At 39.3% G+C, this 17,075-nt stretch overlaps 1 protein-coding gene across 2 annotated transcripts in view; it reads right to left on the reverse strand.

Moving 5' to 3' along the window:
* Positions 1-17,075, reverse strand: part of LOC101160329 (semaphorin-6D) — a 171,492-nt gene that overhangs the window by 30,247 nt on the left and 124,170 nt on the right. For both annotated transcript variants that reach the window (XM_020706938.2, XM_011480925.3), the window contains exons 14-18: positions 16,211-16,342; positions 15,961-16,116; positions 13,757-13,930; positions 13,531-13,671; positions 10,130-10,207 (exon numbers count right to left, since the gene is read on the reverse strand). In XM_020706938.2, coding sequence (XP_020562597.1) covers positions 10,130-10,207; positions 13,531-13,671; positions 13,757-13,930; positions 15,961-16,116; positions 16,211-16,342 — 681 coding nt within the window. The remainder of the gene's footprint in view (positions 1-10,129; positions 10,208-13,530; positions 13,672-13,756; positions 13,931-15,960; positions 16,117-16,210; positions 16,343-17,075) is intronic.

A 17,075-nucleotide genomic window follows, 5' to 3' on the forward strand; every position in this document is an offset into this window, starting at 1 on the left:
AGCAAATGTTATTTAAAAAAAAAAAGATGTTCTGGGTCTCAACTGAAAAGATTTCCACAGGTCTGTCCTCATGCGTTAAGTTCCACACTGCAGTCTTGGCATTTTCTTTTTGTGACCTCACATGAGAACACACAGGCCTCTCAGGCTTTCACAAACCTGAAAGAATAAAATGTAGCTGCAGGTGAACTTTGCTCAGCGTTTCTCAGCTGAATTGTCAGAGACAATATTTGGATTCCCAACAAAGGAAATTGCATATTTAAAAAGGAGTATCTGGGTAAGACTCGTCCAGAGACAAATGTGTTGGGACTTGAACTTTAGGCTTGTTTAAAGGATCAATCTGAGACGTTCAAGAGATTAATGATTGTGATTTTGCATTTTAGACCCGTTTAAAATGTTTGTTACATAACACGACTTTAGGGTATTTTGTAAATGCCAGATTCTATTGTAAAGTTTGTTTCATTCCTACTAACAATTGGCATAAATATGCATTAAAATGATTAAGAAAAGTAATTTATATTCCGTTTCCACTCAGAGTACACTATTTAAAATGTATAGAGTTGAATTAACAATGACATCATTTTGCTTTCCTGTTCTGCTTCAGTCTACATTTTTGTCTGTGTACCTCGCATATTTGTTAACTCCTCCACCCCCTCAGTCACTCAATATTTATCTCCCTTATTGCTCATTCCAGCTTTCCATTGCCATCCTTCAGTTTCGAGCTACATTTCCACCAGCGTGGGCAGAGCTGTTACTGAAGGGGGGAAAAAAAAAGCAGAACAGGAGGAGGCCTGAGCAACGCCGAGCCACTATATATCCCAACCACTCCGAGGCACCTGAACGCCTCGCTCATCTAGCAGGGAGCGACTCGGAGGAGGAGGAGAGGATGAAAATAGTCTGCGGTAAAATACAGCCAAGTTACGAGGAGCTGTGGTTTGCTGAACTGAGCGTTTTGGTGTTCTTTATGAGTCTACGCTGGAGGCGTTAACGGGTATGATGTGAGATTTGACTTTTAAGCATTTAACTTTTTCCTAATACTCGGGAGGTTGCTCGCTGTTCTGGAAAAAAGCAACGACAAACTGAGAAGCAGGAATTCAACAAAATCATTTTAGAAAATATGATTCTATTCAAAGGTATTTTATCACCAACACAAAATAACCCAGGAAACTAGAGTATAAATGTGCAGCACAGTGAATACATATAGGGATCAGACTAACATTACCGTATATATTCTAATAGATCCCCCGACGTATATTCCAAAAACTTGGAATGGTGATGGCTGACAGGTTCATTAAAATTTGGTCAAGAAATGCAGACAACACAAGATTTTAGGATTTAAGGCCTTATTAAAGTGATGAAAATATCGAGTTATGTTCTGATTAGCATTGGCTGCGAACGTTTTTTTTTTCCTTTTTGAGCCATCAACAATCTTCGTATCAAAAATCCTCTTTGCTTTCATGTGGACCATTTTCCTGGAGACACGCCCACCTTTCCGTCTTTGCTCAATAATCCAAGTTCAAACCAGTTCTTCTAATTCGTCGCTCGCTTTCTTAGCACCTTTCAGCAGCCATCTTCTCAATATCACCCATTTGCTTTCAGCCTTCTCGGATTTGTTCAGGATCCGACACAAAATGTGGTGCTTATTCCTCACCAGAAGTTCTTGGTACTCCGGATCACAACACAAATACCCCAGACACCCGCCGTCTGCACGTCTGCACGCGTGGGGGTTTCCATCCTAGGCACTTTAACGTTGGGAGTTGGGTCATCTAGACCCACTAGACAGTGCTCTGAACCTTTTTTCTTCAATGATTTGTGATCTTCACTGGTGTCCATGGATTACATGAAATCTTTCCACCTTTATCCACCTTTGTCATGGTAGGGAGAACACGTCAAAGTGAGGGTGGGGTCATAGGATAACATAAAGGTTATATAAAACAGCAGAACTTCCCTCTTACTTTTTAGGATTTTTTTTTAATTCTATGCCATGTTAAACTATTGTTTCTCCTCTTTTCCTTATATATAACCGCCTTCTCCTCACTTTATTGCTGACAGAACTTGAAGATATTTTCTAACCGCTGAAAAAAAGAAAAGAAAAAAAGTCCCTGAAAGTAAAACTTGCTCTAAATTTATGCTTCAATCAGCTGCAACAGTCAGGCTCTGCTGGTTTTTCTGTACTTGGCTTGATTTGATAAAGCCACCAAACCGTCTGCTGTTGGACACTTGAAAATTCTGCTTTGGCACAGCAACATCAAAATCCACCACCTCATACCCTGCTCTCTAAATAATGTGACTCCAACTCTGATTGTCCTTGGGTCAAAAGATGTGAGAAGATGAAAACATATTTTTAAAAAAAGTCGAATTTTTGTTTTAAACAAAAGCCAGTTTAGGAGAAAAATCGATTGCACAGTATCGCAGTTTTGTTTTAGCTTTATGTCCTAATCCAACGTTTGTTCCATGCTGAGCCCAACAGCTTTAAACAGGAGGGGATTTCAAAATCTTTTCTGAAAAACTGAGAACTTTTGTCCTTTTGACTAAAGAGAGGACACAAAAAAAATTGAATAAATCTGCGTTCCAATTTGACAACAATACTTTCATGATAATCAGCTATGGCTTGAAATCACAAATAAAGGGCTAAACAGGTAAAAAACTCATCAAAACAATTTGCTAAAAGCAAACTGAACCTTCTAATTAAAACTAATTAAATTAAAAGTATTTCTCCAGTCGATAAGGTTCCTTATACTGCACAGACTGAGGTTTTGATGTTAACAAAGTGTGATCTTATGCAGGATTGGGAACTGTTGTGACTTATGTAACTGTGATGTGAACTTTACTGAAGCTAATAGAAGATAATCACTAAACTTCCACAGAATTTCTCAGAGTTCTTTGCAGGCTACAGAGGACAAAAACAGAGTCGTCAGTCATCAGCGGCCTTACTTTGTCAGACAGGTTTGCTGCGCATTATGATGTTCGTTACAGGCGCTTTGAGGCAGACGCATTTATAAGGTCGCTGCTATTTGCTGTACATAACAATAAAAGTTTTTTTTATTTTGAATGAGCCTCAAAACAAGTTCTTTTTCTTTTTTTGGGTTTTAAAAGACAAATTAAACTCAGAAGTTTTTTGTTTATTTCAAAACAAAAGTATACATTTTTTTAAAAAGGGTTAAAGTTCTCCTTCGATCATCTTGATTAATTTTCCAAGTGTTCCCTGTGGTCTTTTAATTATGCTTATGCCGTTTTTTTTGGTCAAAATCAAAAGACCTGTGTCACTTTCTAGAACATAGTTCCTGCAGAGCAGCAGAAGGTTTTTAGAAATTTGGCTCTAGGATGTGGGCGGGTACATTGTCATGGGGCAACCCCGCCACCCCTTCACTTCTGTTGCTGAGAGCAGGGAGCAAGGGGCCCACCCAGTGTATTTTCTACATCACAGATATGATCTTTGTTTCCATAAATGTCCTCCATCATCTCAAAAAACAAAATACTAAAAACATAATTTTCTATTGGAGTGGGTATTTAAAGTAATTTCAATATAAATTTAAGTAATGTTTTGCTTTAGCATTCTAAATTCTCTCCGTGGCGCCTGGAGAATGTCTGTCACCGATCCTTACTCATGAGAAAACCAACATCAAGAGGTTTTCTTCCTGGAAGAGGCTGTTCCCAATCATAGTCTTGGATCTGGAGGGTCTAGTGCTCTAGAGCAGGGTTTTAGGGAAATACTCAGCAATCTAGACTTTTGGGCTGTTTTTTTTTGTGAGAAATTAACATTATAATACACATGAAATCTCAAATAAAAGTTAATTTTGCATGTTATAGGCCTTTCAATGCAAGAAAAAACTGAATTTTTTGGCCACAATTTATTGGTGGATTATCTGTTGTAGAAAATGTTGCTTTTTCAAAGCTTATTTTTATTTTTTTAAAATTAGGATGAAACTGAAATTCATTTAGTGAAGTAAATACTTGTGACAAAGGCTTTAAAGATGATTTCCAGCACTCCACCTTTAAACTATGGTTGATTTTTTTTTACTGGATTTTTTTTAACCATCTACAAATTTGTACAATTCTCTGATGCAGTTGTTTCTTCATCAGCATTATTAAACTGGGGTTAATGCAGCCCCATTAAAAGCAGGCGTGTCCTTAAACGAACTGCAAGACCACATCAGGTTCAAATGTGATTGAAAACAAACTTGAAAAAATCTCAGAGAACAAAACTGTACTTGTTTCAGCTCATCCTCTTCCTCGTTTTTTTTGCTCTCGTTCCTCCTTTCTCCTTCTTGCATCACAGCTTCGCTTCCCCCTCAGTTTCCTTCATCTCCCCTTTTTCATCTCCACCCGCTCAACCTGTCCATTTTAATCTTCCTGCAGCGTCTCCACTCCGCTCTGTCTGTGCTGCTGTCTGTATTAAATATACCAGCTCAGTCTCTTTTGTGGAGCCATTGAAGATTTTATTGCTTCCTGTGTCTCTGCGTAGGAGGGTAACTTCTTGAAGTTGGCAGAAAACAACATCTGACTTCGTCTTGCATTCTTATTTTACTGAAATGTGTTATTTCAGAAAGGAACTAAGTGAAGCAGAGCCCCAGCGGCCGTCTGCGCCGTCATCAGAAACATCCCATCAGCAGAACCTCGAGAGTTAAGGACGGAGGAGGACCGCGCAAACACCCATTTCATGCATTTCTTTTATTTATTAACAGGTTCATGGCTAATAAAGTCAGGAATAACATTCGTAAGGTTAATTTTTTTCCATTAGGAATGTAATTTTTTTTAGATTCATACACAACACTGTGGGAAATGGAGCAAATTTGCCCCCCCGAAAGTGCTGAAACTGTCTTATTCATTGTAGAATTGTCTATAAACAGAAGATTTATCCTGACAAGATGATGTCATTTCCCTTTCATGTTAATTGAAATGCTTTACATTTTTAGATAAATAGTTATGATTTGGGATAAAACATGAAAAAGGAGATGAAAATCCTGATACTGAAGTACTTTTTCTGCTCAATTTTTACATACTTGATCATATTTGATCCTAATTGTGTCACAACTTTGGTATTGTTTTATTTTCTCAGTGGAAACTTAATGTAATCGGAAACAAAGGACTGTTAATAATTCAAAAACTTACAAAAACATAAAAATGAGACATAAAATGGCAAATGAGAATATGGTTTTGTAATTTAATGTTAACTTAATGTTAGATAAATTAAATTAAAATTAAATGTAATTTAATGTGTGTTTTGTGATGTTTTCTATGCTTGTATAAGCTACTTTTGATGTAGTGGGGGGAGCAATGATTTATTGCTGGGGGGGGGGCAGTAAAGGGCACTGGTCTAAAAGTTCTAGCTTTCACATTTTTAAGTGTCTTAATCCCTTCATATAGACTTGAGATTGTGTCCATTTGTAAAGATAAATCTGAGACTTTAAAACTAAAATCATAATTATTATAGGCTGATGACAGAATACAGGACTTTAGGAAATAAGTAAACACTTATTAAACGTTTTATAAGGATTAAAAGACTTTTATTATTATTAATGTCTTAATGTAGGAGAAAGAATACACAGAAAAGCCGCCTGTAAACCAAATGTGTGCCGCTGGAATGTTTTTCTAAAAAAGGGTTTGAATTTGTGTTTAATGGAACTCAAAAAAGCTGAACAAAATCAGCTGTTCAGAGTCAAGAACCCACTACATTTCCTTTCATGTGAACTAAACGCAGAGCAATTCAGTCACCGACGATTCCTCCCGGCCTGAAGAACAGCTTTCTGTTAATCGGCCTCCACTTCAACTCATCAGATGACTGGTAAGAAGCTGCACTTCTCCTCTGTCCAACCGTCCATGGAAAGTCGATTTTGTCACAGAGAGCGGCCCACACGGGGAGGCCTCAACCTGTCTGATGTGAGGAGACGGATGAAGGGGAGGCTGGTGGATGCAAAGAGGAGCAGAGCGGGGATCAATACAAGGATTACCTGCTGGAATATTCCTGTGCGATTTGTTTGAGGTGCTGAAGCAAACGGACAAATCTAAAGAATGACGCTGCTGTGGATCTGATGAAACACCAGATAAGCCAAATTCAGGACAAAAAGGTCCTGTAGAACCTAAGATTATTAAAAAAAAACGTTTTCCGCAACCTGATTTTCTCAATTGCAGCTTCAAAGCAGGATGACTGCAACACGGGCCATCAAAGATAAATAGTGTTCTTTTATGCCTCCTGACCCTCAACCCCTCTGTCTGGGTTATCGTAAGCACACAAAGCTAATGTAAAAAGTAGTTTCTACAAGAAAAGTACAAATTTGAATGTAGGTTGAAGAAAAGCTCTAGACTTTCATGACAGTTACTAACCAAGAGTTGGTTTGATGGAGGAGACAATCCGACAGCAGGAAACTGCAAAAATGAATTCTTGTTAAAAAAAAAGTTTATAAATTGACTGTTGTTGTTGCCTGGACTTAATGAGTGTGACATCATTGATTAGAAATGGTTCACTTCCAGCTGAAGAAAAATGATTCATTCGTCATCTTTTGGGGGCGCTGCCATGTTGGAACCAGAAATGGTCAGTAAGCAATGATTGGTACAAATTAGTCTGAGTCTTTGAATGAGAGCTGGACTCCCCCCATCTGGAATTACAAACAGGAAGTACCTGCTGGTACCAAGAATCCAAAACCTCTATAGAGAAAACGGCTATTAGTCCGTCATTCCAGTGGTAAGAATGACCATTCTTGATCTGACAGCATTTTTAAACATGTTTTCTGTAATTCTGACTTTTTGGGATTTTTTTTTCTGCTGTGCAAGTTATTTATTTGGGAAATAAGTAAGTTATAACCTGGCAAATCAGATGTTTCAATAAAGGTATGTGGAGCCTGCTGGCCCCCACATCCACTGTTCGAAACATTTGACAAATTTCATGTAGCCCGCTTTCAAGTGGTAGGGGTGTGGACTTTAAGCAAGCTCACTCCTGATTGGTGAGTATTGTTGCCCTAGAAATGTAGACTCAGACCAATCACTGCCCTACTGACGACGTCTGGCTCCAACATCCCGGCGTCTGTATCGCAAAAACAACGTTTCTACAGCAGCCAATTCTGCCAATCGGGAATGTCCTTGATGGAAGTCCAAACCTGTAGCGTCTGAAAGAGGACAACGCTAAATCTGTCATTCAAACGTTTTGAACTGTAGGCATGGGGGCCAGCAGGAAGCACCTACTTTTATTGAGGCATCTCAATAAATGATTGGCTAGTTTATAACTTATAGTAAAGAACAAATGTGGAAAAAAAATAGAAATATCAAGAACAGCACAGCAAGAATGTTTATTTTGACCAATAGAATGACAGAGTAAAAGCTGTTTTCACTATAGAAGTCTACAGGGTTTTGGCTTCTTGGAACTTCCTATATTATACTTCCTATATGGAACACTAGGGGGGAGGGGTCACTCAGTCCAGTTCTCATACAGTCATTCAATACTATTTACAATTAATTTCATTTTTAAAAGAACTGCCCTCCTGTCTTCTTTTCCAAAAGTAAAATGTAAGACATCTTTTTACCTTCTATTGTTAAAAATTGAGAATTTAAAGTGTACAAATTGGAAATTAGCCAAAGTTTTAAGGAAACTATCAGCATACTGATGATGAAAAACTGTATTTTTGTTGGTTCATCAGTGTCTGTGGGATAAAGTGTTTGAAAACGCTAAAAATCTGCAGCACCAGCGAGCCTTCAAATCGGATTTGCTGCCCTACTCCACCTTTCAGTCAATAGCTAAGGTGTCGGAAACTTGGTGCCACGCCGCAACACTTCATGATAATCGGTGCGGCGTTGATTCCCCACCACACTCTGTTCCCTCCTGCAAGTCGAAGAGAAATTATGTTCATTTTACCCCCATCCCCCCAAGGGACCAACTTCTTTTAAACCCCACGTGGTCCAACTACATTTTCAGCCTCTTGATCAGCAAATATTATCCGAAAGAGACTTTCGTGGTCCTGAACTCTGGCAGAAAATCGGTAGCCGCTCCACGCAGACTCATCAGCGGCTGCACGACTAAATTAATGTGCAAATGTCTCCCAGCCACAGCCACTTGCAGAGCGAGTTTGAGGGCACAGCAAGCAGCGCTCCTTAAAGCGGTAGTACAAAACACGGAGGACGAGGCTGTGAGCTGAGGGAATTCAAAGTGACACATCAGTGGAACTGTAAAGCACATCTAAAAGAGCACAAAGTGGACTGTGCACTGCAGGGAACTGCTTCAAAAATCAGAGCAGTTCTTCACTTTAATGCTTTATTTGCTTTCTCTCTACTCAAAGAGCAGTTTTTTTCCCCTTCTTTCTTTAGATCATATTTAGAATTCAAACTGGACCTCAGTAGAACAAGTAATCCACCCAATCTAAAATCCAAAAACCATTTCACAAACTGCTTACATTTTATTTTATATTTCACAATAAAAACCTTTTAGACCCAACTATTCAATAGTTTTATGACAACGCTAAAAAATGCCTCATTCGTTTGAACTAAAACTCATCATGTCATCACATGGCAGTTGATTCTTTAGTCTTTTATCTTTGAATCAACAAAAACACGGTTTGAGACTTTAGCTTTTGCCGCCGCCGCCACGTTTAGCTGCTGCAGAATCTCCCGTCTGCTCTGAAGTGTGTCACTCACTGAAGCAATGCGGAGACGTCCCCGGATATCTGCAGTGCAGACTAGTAATGAAGGAGCAGCCTCTTGAAATCCGTCAGAATTCCTGCCGTCTGACAGAGTCAAGAGGGTGAAAAAGTGCAGGTCTGGTGCAGCGCACTCTGACAGAAGCCTGTCCCGGGATGAGAGCTATCTTATCCCGTAGGTCTGATAAGAAACCTCTGCAAACTTAATGGTTTGTATGTTTTTTATTCATCAGCCACCTTTGCTTTCAGCAGCTAGCAGTAAATCTGAGGTTGTGTGTCGCATTTTTACTTGCAAAGAAGGAATTAGGAGAACAGTGATGTAATAGACCAGAGCATCATTCACAGAGCAGACTAATGACTTTTAATCCCGCAGGAAAAACATGGCTTTACTTGAAACCAGTGTACTCATAATGTTGATTAAGAAAATTGGACTGAAACACATAAGTTTTGTGTAAGATATCAATAAAAAAAATGTTAAAAAAAAGAAATACGCAAATAAGGAGATGTTTACAATAGATCTTATGATCTATTGTAAAATCCTTCTCTGTAGTCTTTAAAATTATAATTATGCCATTTTCAGTCGAATAAAAAATAAATCTGTTATTTCTTAGGACATAGTTTCTGCAGAGTGGCAGGAGTTCATCAGAAATTCACCACCGAGTTGTCGGCGGGACTGTTTTCGTTGTGCATAACCGAGAGTTCTCTGTTTACAGGCTCTCTTTGCTTACAGCCCCACACAACCCCAAACTAGCATTAACAGTGCAGCACAAATGGCGAGCAATATTGAAGCTATCCAGCCATGCAGTTTTGAGCCAGCTCAGACACGTACTATGAAGACGTCTACAAGCGGATTCATCGGAATGGAGAGGATCAGGGAGTTCTGTGGCCCCAAACCGAAATACAACTTATTCACATGGATCTGAATTAATACTCAAAAATGCAGTTTTAAGCCCAATTTTCTTCATTTTTGTCCCCCATCAGACAAACGCAACAAAAACATCTTCAAAACAGCAAAAAACACATTTTCATTGGAGTGGGTCTTTGACTCACTCTTTTATTAAACAACAAATAAAACTATGAGTCCATCATAAAACAAACCCTAAATATATTTCCACATCAGCCAGTGTAGCTGATGCATGAGAGCAGGTGGGGACGAGAAATGGAAATGAGCTGGTTATAGTCTGAACACCCTGGGTGTCATTTACATAAAAACTCTGCATAAGTGACAACAAAAAAAAAACAGTGAGGTGCAGTGAGGCATGCTGGTGGAAAACTGTCTTCATTCGAGACCCAGAGGCTCAAAACTGACTTGAGTGAGGACTTCATTTGAATATTTAGATTTTGTCCCAAACCCGTCGCTGCAGAAAAGATAAATATGACCTTCTCTGCGCCTCAACGCCACCAGAACAAACTGCCAAACGTTCCCAGCACTAATGGAGCGCACTCCGATTGTGTCTGGACACATTTTGTGCGTCAACAGTAGGAAGTGAAGAGTAACTGACACGTACTTGAAGCCCGGCGCCACGTTGACGCAAGTTCCAGTGTGAAGCCAGATGCAGTAGGGGTCACGGGAGGCCAAGCAGGCTCTGTGAAGACACCAAGACAGGAACGAAGAGGAGGATTTAGGCTGGTGTGGCTCCTCGGCTGCATGTTCTTGTGCGCTGATAATCCGGAGACAATGGTTGGTATTTAAACAATAGCTCTAATTCACTGTCGATAATGTTCTGCTGATTACATTTTTTCCCTTAAATTGCTGCAGATTGCTCTTTGTTCCACTTGACAATTTAGAATTTAATTCAGTTTAATTAAAGTTGATTATTTTTAAATGGCACATGCAGTAGCCAGGATTAAAATGACCTCCACAGTCATACATTAGCGTCCAATAGAAATCCAAAAAAACTTGTCATTCTTTAAATCAAATTATAGTGGAAAAAGTAATATAACTATAATATGGAATCGTGTTTCATTTGTTTTAATAATTGATTCGGAAATCCTGAAAGTAAAGACAATTTTTACCAAGAATGCATTTATTTAGTATTCAAAAAATTCTAATTAAACAGATTATTAGTTTTAATATAAAAAGGGCTACTTTCTTGTATTTGAGTATTTTTGAGTCCCGCCCCTTTCAATCCACGAAAACAAGGTGGTCCTCACACTGAGGAACAGCCCTCCTTTGAAAGAAGAGCCTCCGCTGCCAGCTCCGCCCCCCAGGGTAACAAACACGCCCACTTTCTCAGAGGGGCTAGCGGTGATCGGCTAAACACTTTCGTTTTGTACAATATGCACATGCATCTTTCCAAAGTTCGGATTTTTGTTATCGTTGGCGAAACGCAGAGGCGCTGCGTTTCGGCTGTAGGTTGACGTCATGAAATGGGCGGCACCCCCAAGGAGTTAAAAGGCGGAGCCTCAGAGATCAAGGCGTCTTACTTCAGTGTAGGAAAATGAACAGCGAAAATAACTCATTCATTAAAAAAATGGTTTTTCAGTGTGCCAAAGGTATTACATAATCATAAATATGGACACACTTTCCTCTGAAAGGCTTAAGAAAAGCATATTATAGGCCCTTTATCTATAACTAACACCACGTTGTGCCACTGTAGAATGTTTGTTTTTCTTCCTAACCACAAAAATATGACCTCTTTATCTCCTCCGTTGAAGCTAAACATAGATCAATGTCAGTTTGGATCTCTAAACCACAGCAAATGTCTCCCTTTCACACACTATTGAACCTCAAATACTGTCATTAGCTATAGCATCAGTTCTGATTCTCAAACTAATTACAAGCACAGCAGAGTTTGGATTCTGGCTTTAAAGTTTAAAAAACACTCTTTTCAAATGACACTTTTTCATCTGCTTTTGATATTTAGGCCTAAATTTCTTTGCATATCTTGTCCTGAATTATAAGAAAAATGCCACAAGAACATGTTAAAATACACATAAAACATCATTTTTAGCAAAGTGAGTCTAAAACAAGCTTTATAATTAAAAGAATAATAACTTTTAGCTATTATGTGATATATTCCTCCTATATTAGTTCAAGTTGTGTAGCATGACTAGCTTCACATTGCCCCATCTTTGTTTTTTAGTAAACTGTTTGTTAGCTTCGTGTCGAGTTTGGAAAACGAGGCTCCTCCCCAAAGAAAGGTTGTTTTGAGTGTCACACTGTCACAAAGAAATCCCCTGAACTCTATTGAGAGGAGGTCGTGCCCCGCTACAACACGACTGACAGAAAGTATGTCAAGCCTCGGAAGGCGGGGAACTTCGGCGGCGACTGAACTCCATCCAAATATCCTAATTATTTAGGAAAACGTCCAGCTGATGTGGAGCGTCCGCAGCTTTGCCAGGAGATAAAAGCGAACATTTTTGTTCATGTGTCACAGAGATGCAGCTGGTGGAAGCTTCTCTGTCACATTGAACTGGGTAGTATTCATTTATCCCACTCAGTCATTAAAATGAGTCTGATTAATGCTGATGTGTGTGTGCGCGCACATCCCTCTGCAGTGATAAACCTGCTCTCATTTGGGAATTGAACTCTATTCTTTTCAGGCAAATGGCATCTATGTAGAAGGCCTATTTTACCGCCTAATTCCTCATTAACCACATAATGTCTACAAGCTCCCAAATGAAGCCCAATATAAAGAGTTAAAAAGATTATTCCCCCTGCTCTAATGACTGGCAGATCTTTGGAGTCACAGTTAATACATCTTGGAATATTCAAACTTCTGTTAAAAACATCTTATTTGTTCGAACACTTCAAATGGAAACGACTTAATGCAGATTCAATCAGGCCTGAAAAACCACAGCTGGGAAGAAGTGCAGTTATTTCCTGATGGGTCCAGATTGCAGTTTTAGGATGAACAGGCCTATTTTGACTGCACACCTGTCCCATCTGCTCTGTTTTCTTATCCAGCAATGTAAATGTAATCTTTTCCAGCTACTGATCTTGGCTTGAAACAGATGTTTCAGTGTTGTGTTTATTACATACCCTACTCGTTTATTTGTTGTTGCTGTTGTTTTTTTACTGTTGCAGTTACAAATTTCCTTTTTTTTTGTTTTTAGTTTTTAAAAACAGATGTCCCTGTAAAGCCTTAGTCTCAACTGCCCTTATGGATCTTGGTTACAGACCCCTCGGTGAGTCCATAGAGAGAAAACAACCATGCCTATTTTCTTCTGCAAGCATGCTGCAGGCAACAGCTCATAGTAAACACTTAAACAACACGTAACCGGGTAAGTGAAGAGGAAGTATGTAAGACGCAGGACCATCGTATGGATTTTTCTTTTTTTTCTTGGCGATTTGTGCATCAATTACAAATGTGATACTTGTACCGTGAACGTCTAAAGGTTATACATGCGTCAAAAGCCCGTTAGACATGTGTCAAATGGAATGCAAAAATAAACTAAATAGAACACGTGTAAACTGCGTAATTCTAAACGAACCAAGAATTTTGAACAGCTCAAAACCCAATTCACACAAAGACCCGTCGGCCGAAACCCCCAACGGACATCTGTGCACATCGACAAACACAAGAAACACTTTGAATTACGTATATACCGCATATATCATGAAAGACTAAAACTGAAGACGTTAAAAATGTTCAAAATGTACATAGTGGCTGTGCGACACGGCCTGAGTGATTAGAGTGGGGCATAAGGACATTGTACTATGGCATTACCCGTACGGCAGTAGTGCATGCCTCGTATGGATGCACCTGAGGGATACATTTGCGTTCATCTGTTTTTTTCTTCTTTTATTTTTATCAACTGTTATTAAAATATATTTACTACATTTTGGCTTTGAACATTTTACAATAAATTGGAAATGTGATGTTTTTAGTGTAGTAAATTGGTTGTAAATTTCTGCCTCATAGACAAATTGGAATAGAACTAAACCGAATGTGTGTCTTCTTACGTTTTGCAGGCGCCATGCTTGCTGCAGCGGCTGAGAGGAACTCTGATGACGCAGCTGCTGAAGGCCACAAACAAGGCATGGTGGTCCTTGTCCAGCTCCAATCCCAGGACCCTTCTGTCCTCCTGACCCTGAACATTACATCTGGACACACAGACATCAGGTTTAAAAGCCCAAACCGCTCGAGCCGCTACGAGACGAGAACATAAAAAAATTCAAATGAAATTACTTTGATGGGTTGTAGACATCTATGTCCTCCAGGAGTTTGGACCCGAAGCTGTCGTTTGAATGGGTTCTGGCCAAAACTTTCAGCACTCTCCCATCATCAGAACCCAAGAACATCACAGTGCGGTCCTTATTGGGACCGGCAGAAACATCCACCACTATCTGAGTCAATTTGGACCTGAGAAAAAAAAAAAAAAAGATGCAAGATTTTTAAAATATTGGATACATTTTATAGACATGCACAATCAATTTTCTGGTAAAACATTCTGTGTTACAAACATCTCAATAAAAATGTTGCATCATTTAAGAGTAAAATTGCTTCAGGTAGGAAAAAATGTTACATTTGTCAAAAAAAGGGAAAATATTTGTGCTTCTTTTGTTAAAAATACATTTTATTAAGAAATAAAAATATAATCTACATTAGCAAGTGACCAGATATGAGATCCTGTAATATACCACTTAATGAAAGTGACATGCCAACAACATATTTTTTTTTAACTGTTATTATTTGAAAATCCAGGATGTTTGGGTGTTTGAGAGTTTTTTCTGGCTCTTTGAGTTTGATGCTAAACACAGATTTAGAAAAGATCCCAATTCAACACTTAGACATGGAACTAACCAAATTAGGACTGGCCCAGACTTCTGCTACATGACAGTGATCGGAGCTGTTCCCCCCACTCCGTCCCTCTGACATCCACATTACCATTTTCTGGGTCATTGTGAACTTTGGCACAGAGGCTAATTTGACCACGGAATTAGGAATTGCATTTCTATTTCAGACTGGTAATTAGAATCCATCAAAAACTAATTTAAACACTGCAGATGAAGATGAAAAAGGTCAGGTTTTCAGAGCCACAGAGGAAGAGGGAGACGAAGCAAAAGCTTCCTGTGAGCAGACAGTTAATCTTGGCCGATACAGATGATTATCTTCGAGGGTTTTGGTCGGGATGCTTTTCCTCAATTTTTCAAATTTATTTCGCCTGGATACACTTCACTTTTCCCGCTGCCTTCCTGACCTTTCCCATTTCTTTCAAAATGGTTCCGCGCTTCCAGGAGTGTTTAGTTTTCCTTCTCGTCTTTGAGAAATGAAGAAGAAAGCAGCTTACAGCAGACAGAGCCACTTTGGATCATTTGGAAGAAGAAAAAATGATTTGACATTGATTTCAGATTCTTATTTCCACACTTGATTAACTAAAGAAAACCATCAGAATGTTTTGGGTTTCAGTGAAATGAAAGCAGAAGTAAGCCTGCTAATCTGCTGCTTACTTCACACAGCAGATTGCCCTCTCCTTCATTATTCATGTTCCAAACAGAATACGGTTTCCTGTCAATAATTCTAAAAGCCTGAATAGCAAATTCTGACTAAATGAAAGCTAATGAATAAAGCCACCTAAAGACAAAGTAAAATTAATTGCAGAACTCAGGTTTGTGACACAGAAGTTAAAGGTAGGGAGACTACAAGTATATCGTGAGACAGATGAGTGTTCGATTCCCGCCATGCCTGCTCATGCATCGAAGTGTCCTTGGCAAGACACTGAACCCCACCTTGCCTCTGGTGGAAGGTTGGCGCCAGAACACAGTGTGTGAATGTCTGTGTGTGAATGGGTCTTACCATGAGTTAATCTTAAATCATGTTTGCAGATGATATTCTCATTTATATAGGGAGTCAAATCCACAGAAGCTGAGTTTTTTTTTACTATATACATAAAAAAGAGCAATGATAGCAGCTGCAGCAGAATACATGTAAGAAAATGAGAGGGACCAAAGTGGACAGGTGGGGTTTACCCTTTAACCCCAGGCGTTAGCCCCAGTGTTTACATTCTTCAATTACCATAACTCTTCAACCGTTTACGTAATTATCCAAATTCAAGCAGAGTCTGAAGGGAAGAAAAGCAGCTTTGCATCCTTTTGAAACACTTTGCATTAGTAATATGTTAAAGGTTAAAAAAGTGAAAGATTTTAGAAGTCTGGACCTCTGGGTTTTCAACTGTCGACCATTAATAAGCACTCCATTTTGATACTTGACCTGTGATGTGCAAGAATAATTTCTGAAGGTAGGACATGTTACATGTTTCAGCAGCCACAGCTGTCATGGTGCCGCATCTGCTCTGAGCTGAAGATGAACATAAGATCCACCTGCCACGTCTCCTCATGGGTTCTTTGGGTTTATCTCGACAACCATCCCAACATGCATCTACTCCACAATACCTGCTAGAGGTCCTGGTGAAGCAGGGACGGTCATTAGCGGAGGAAACTGCTTCATCCATCAAAGGGTATGACTTGATAAAAGTCAGCATCTCATCTGGGAACTCGACTGATGACTTATAGTCTGAAGCTGGACCATCACCTGCACAGGTACCAGGCCTGGAAGGAAAGAAAAAAACAGGATACGCTGAGTCAAAGGTGGCCAGCTTCCCAGTGGGAAGTCCCTTAGATCCACTTGGATGACCCCGCTGACCTTGGTCTGGGAACCTGCTCTTCGGGTACTGGAGTCCATGATGAGTCGCTGGTTCTCTGCTCCTTGAACTTTCCGTTAAAGACTCTTTCTATGTCGTCCATGTAGAAAGCACAAACTGCAGAGCCTGGTATGCTGAAGAGAACAAAATCACACAGTATTTTGTGTTTTGTTTACCCCTTTAACAAACGTCTTTTAAAGAATTTAAAATCAAATTTGGTTCAGTTGAACAAAATTCAATGATAAAAGTGTCTCCAGAGTAACCAGCAAAGTGAACAACAAAACCAATGCAAGGTAGATTTTATTAAATACATTTAGTTAAAGGAGGAACTTTTAGAAGATCCTAATGTTTATTACTAAGATGTAAAATAAACTGACCGACATACTGATAAAGCAGCCCAGTAGTAAAGAAAATGCTAAACTTGGTTTATAAAGAAAGTCTTTTTGGTTTGGACAACTAAAGGGGGAAGAGTATACATCTTCAACAATAAAAAACAGATAAACATGAGCCCTTCCATGTTTGTTTGAGGTGGGCATATAAAACACGAATGAGATTTAGAATTACCCATGAGGTGACGTTTTGATAATCAACAAATGAGTTACAAGAATATTGAAAGCTGCAAACGTTGCTGTATGACCCAAAGGTGCTACCTGCCCCTAACACCCCCCTTTGAGCTGCCCTCACTGGCTGAGCAGCTGCTAAACATCCCTCACTCCCACCTCCTGCTGCCGGTCACCCGCTCTGGATAGAGCTGCACATTTAAAATTCATAAAAGAAATGTAATTTTTTTCCATATGTCAGCTTTTCTGTTGGTTTGATCTCCATAGCAACCATTCTGGGAGGAGTTTGAAGTTTGTAGAATATACC

The sequence above is a fragment of the Oryzias latipes genome, chromosome 11 (genome assembly GCF_002234675.1).
Source record: "Oryzias latipes chromosome 11, ASM223467v1".
NCBI classification, from domain to species: domain Eukaryota; kingdom Metazoa; phylum Chordata; class Actinopteri; order Beloniformes; family Adrianichthyidae; genus Oryzias; species Oryzias latipes.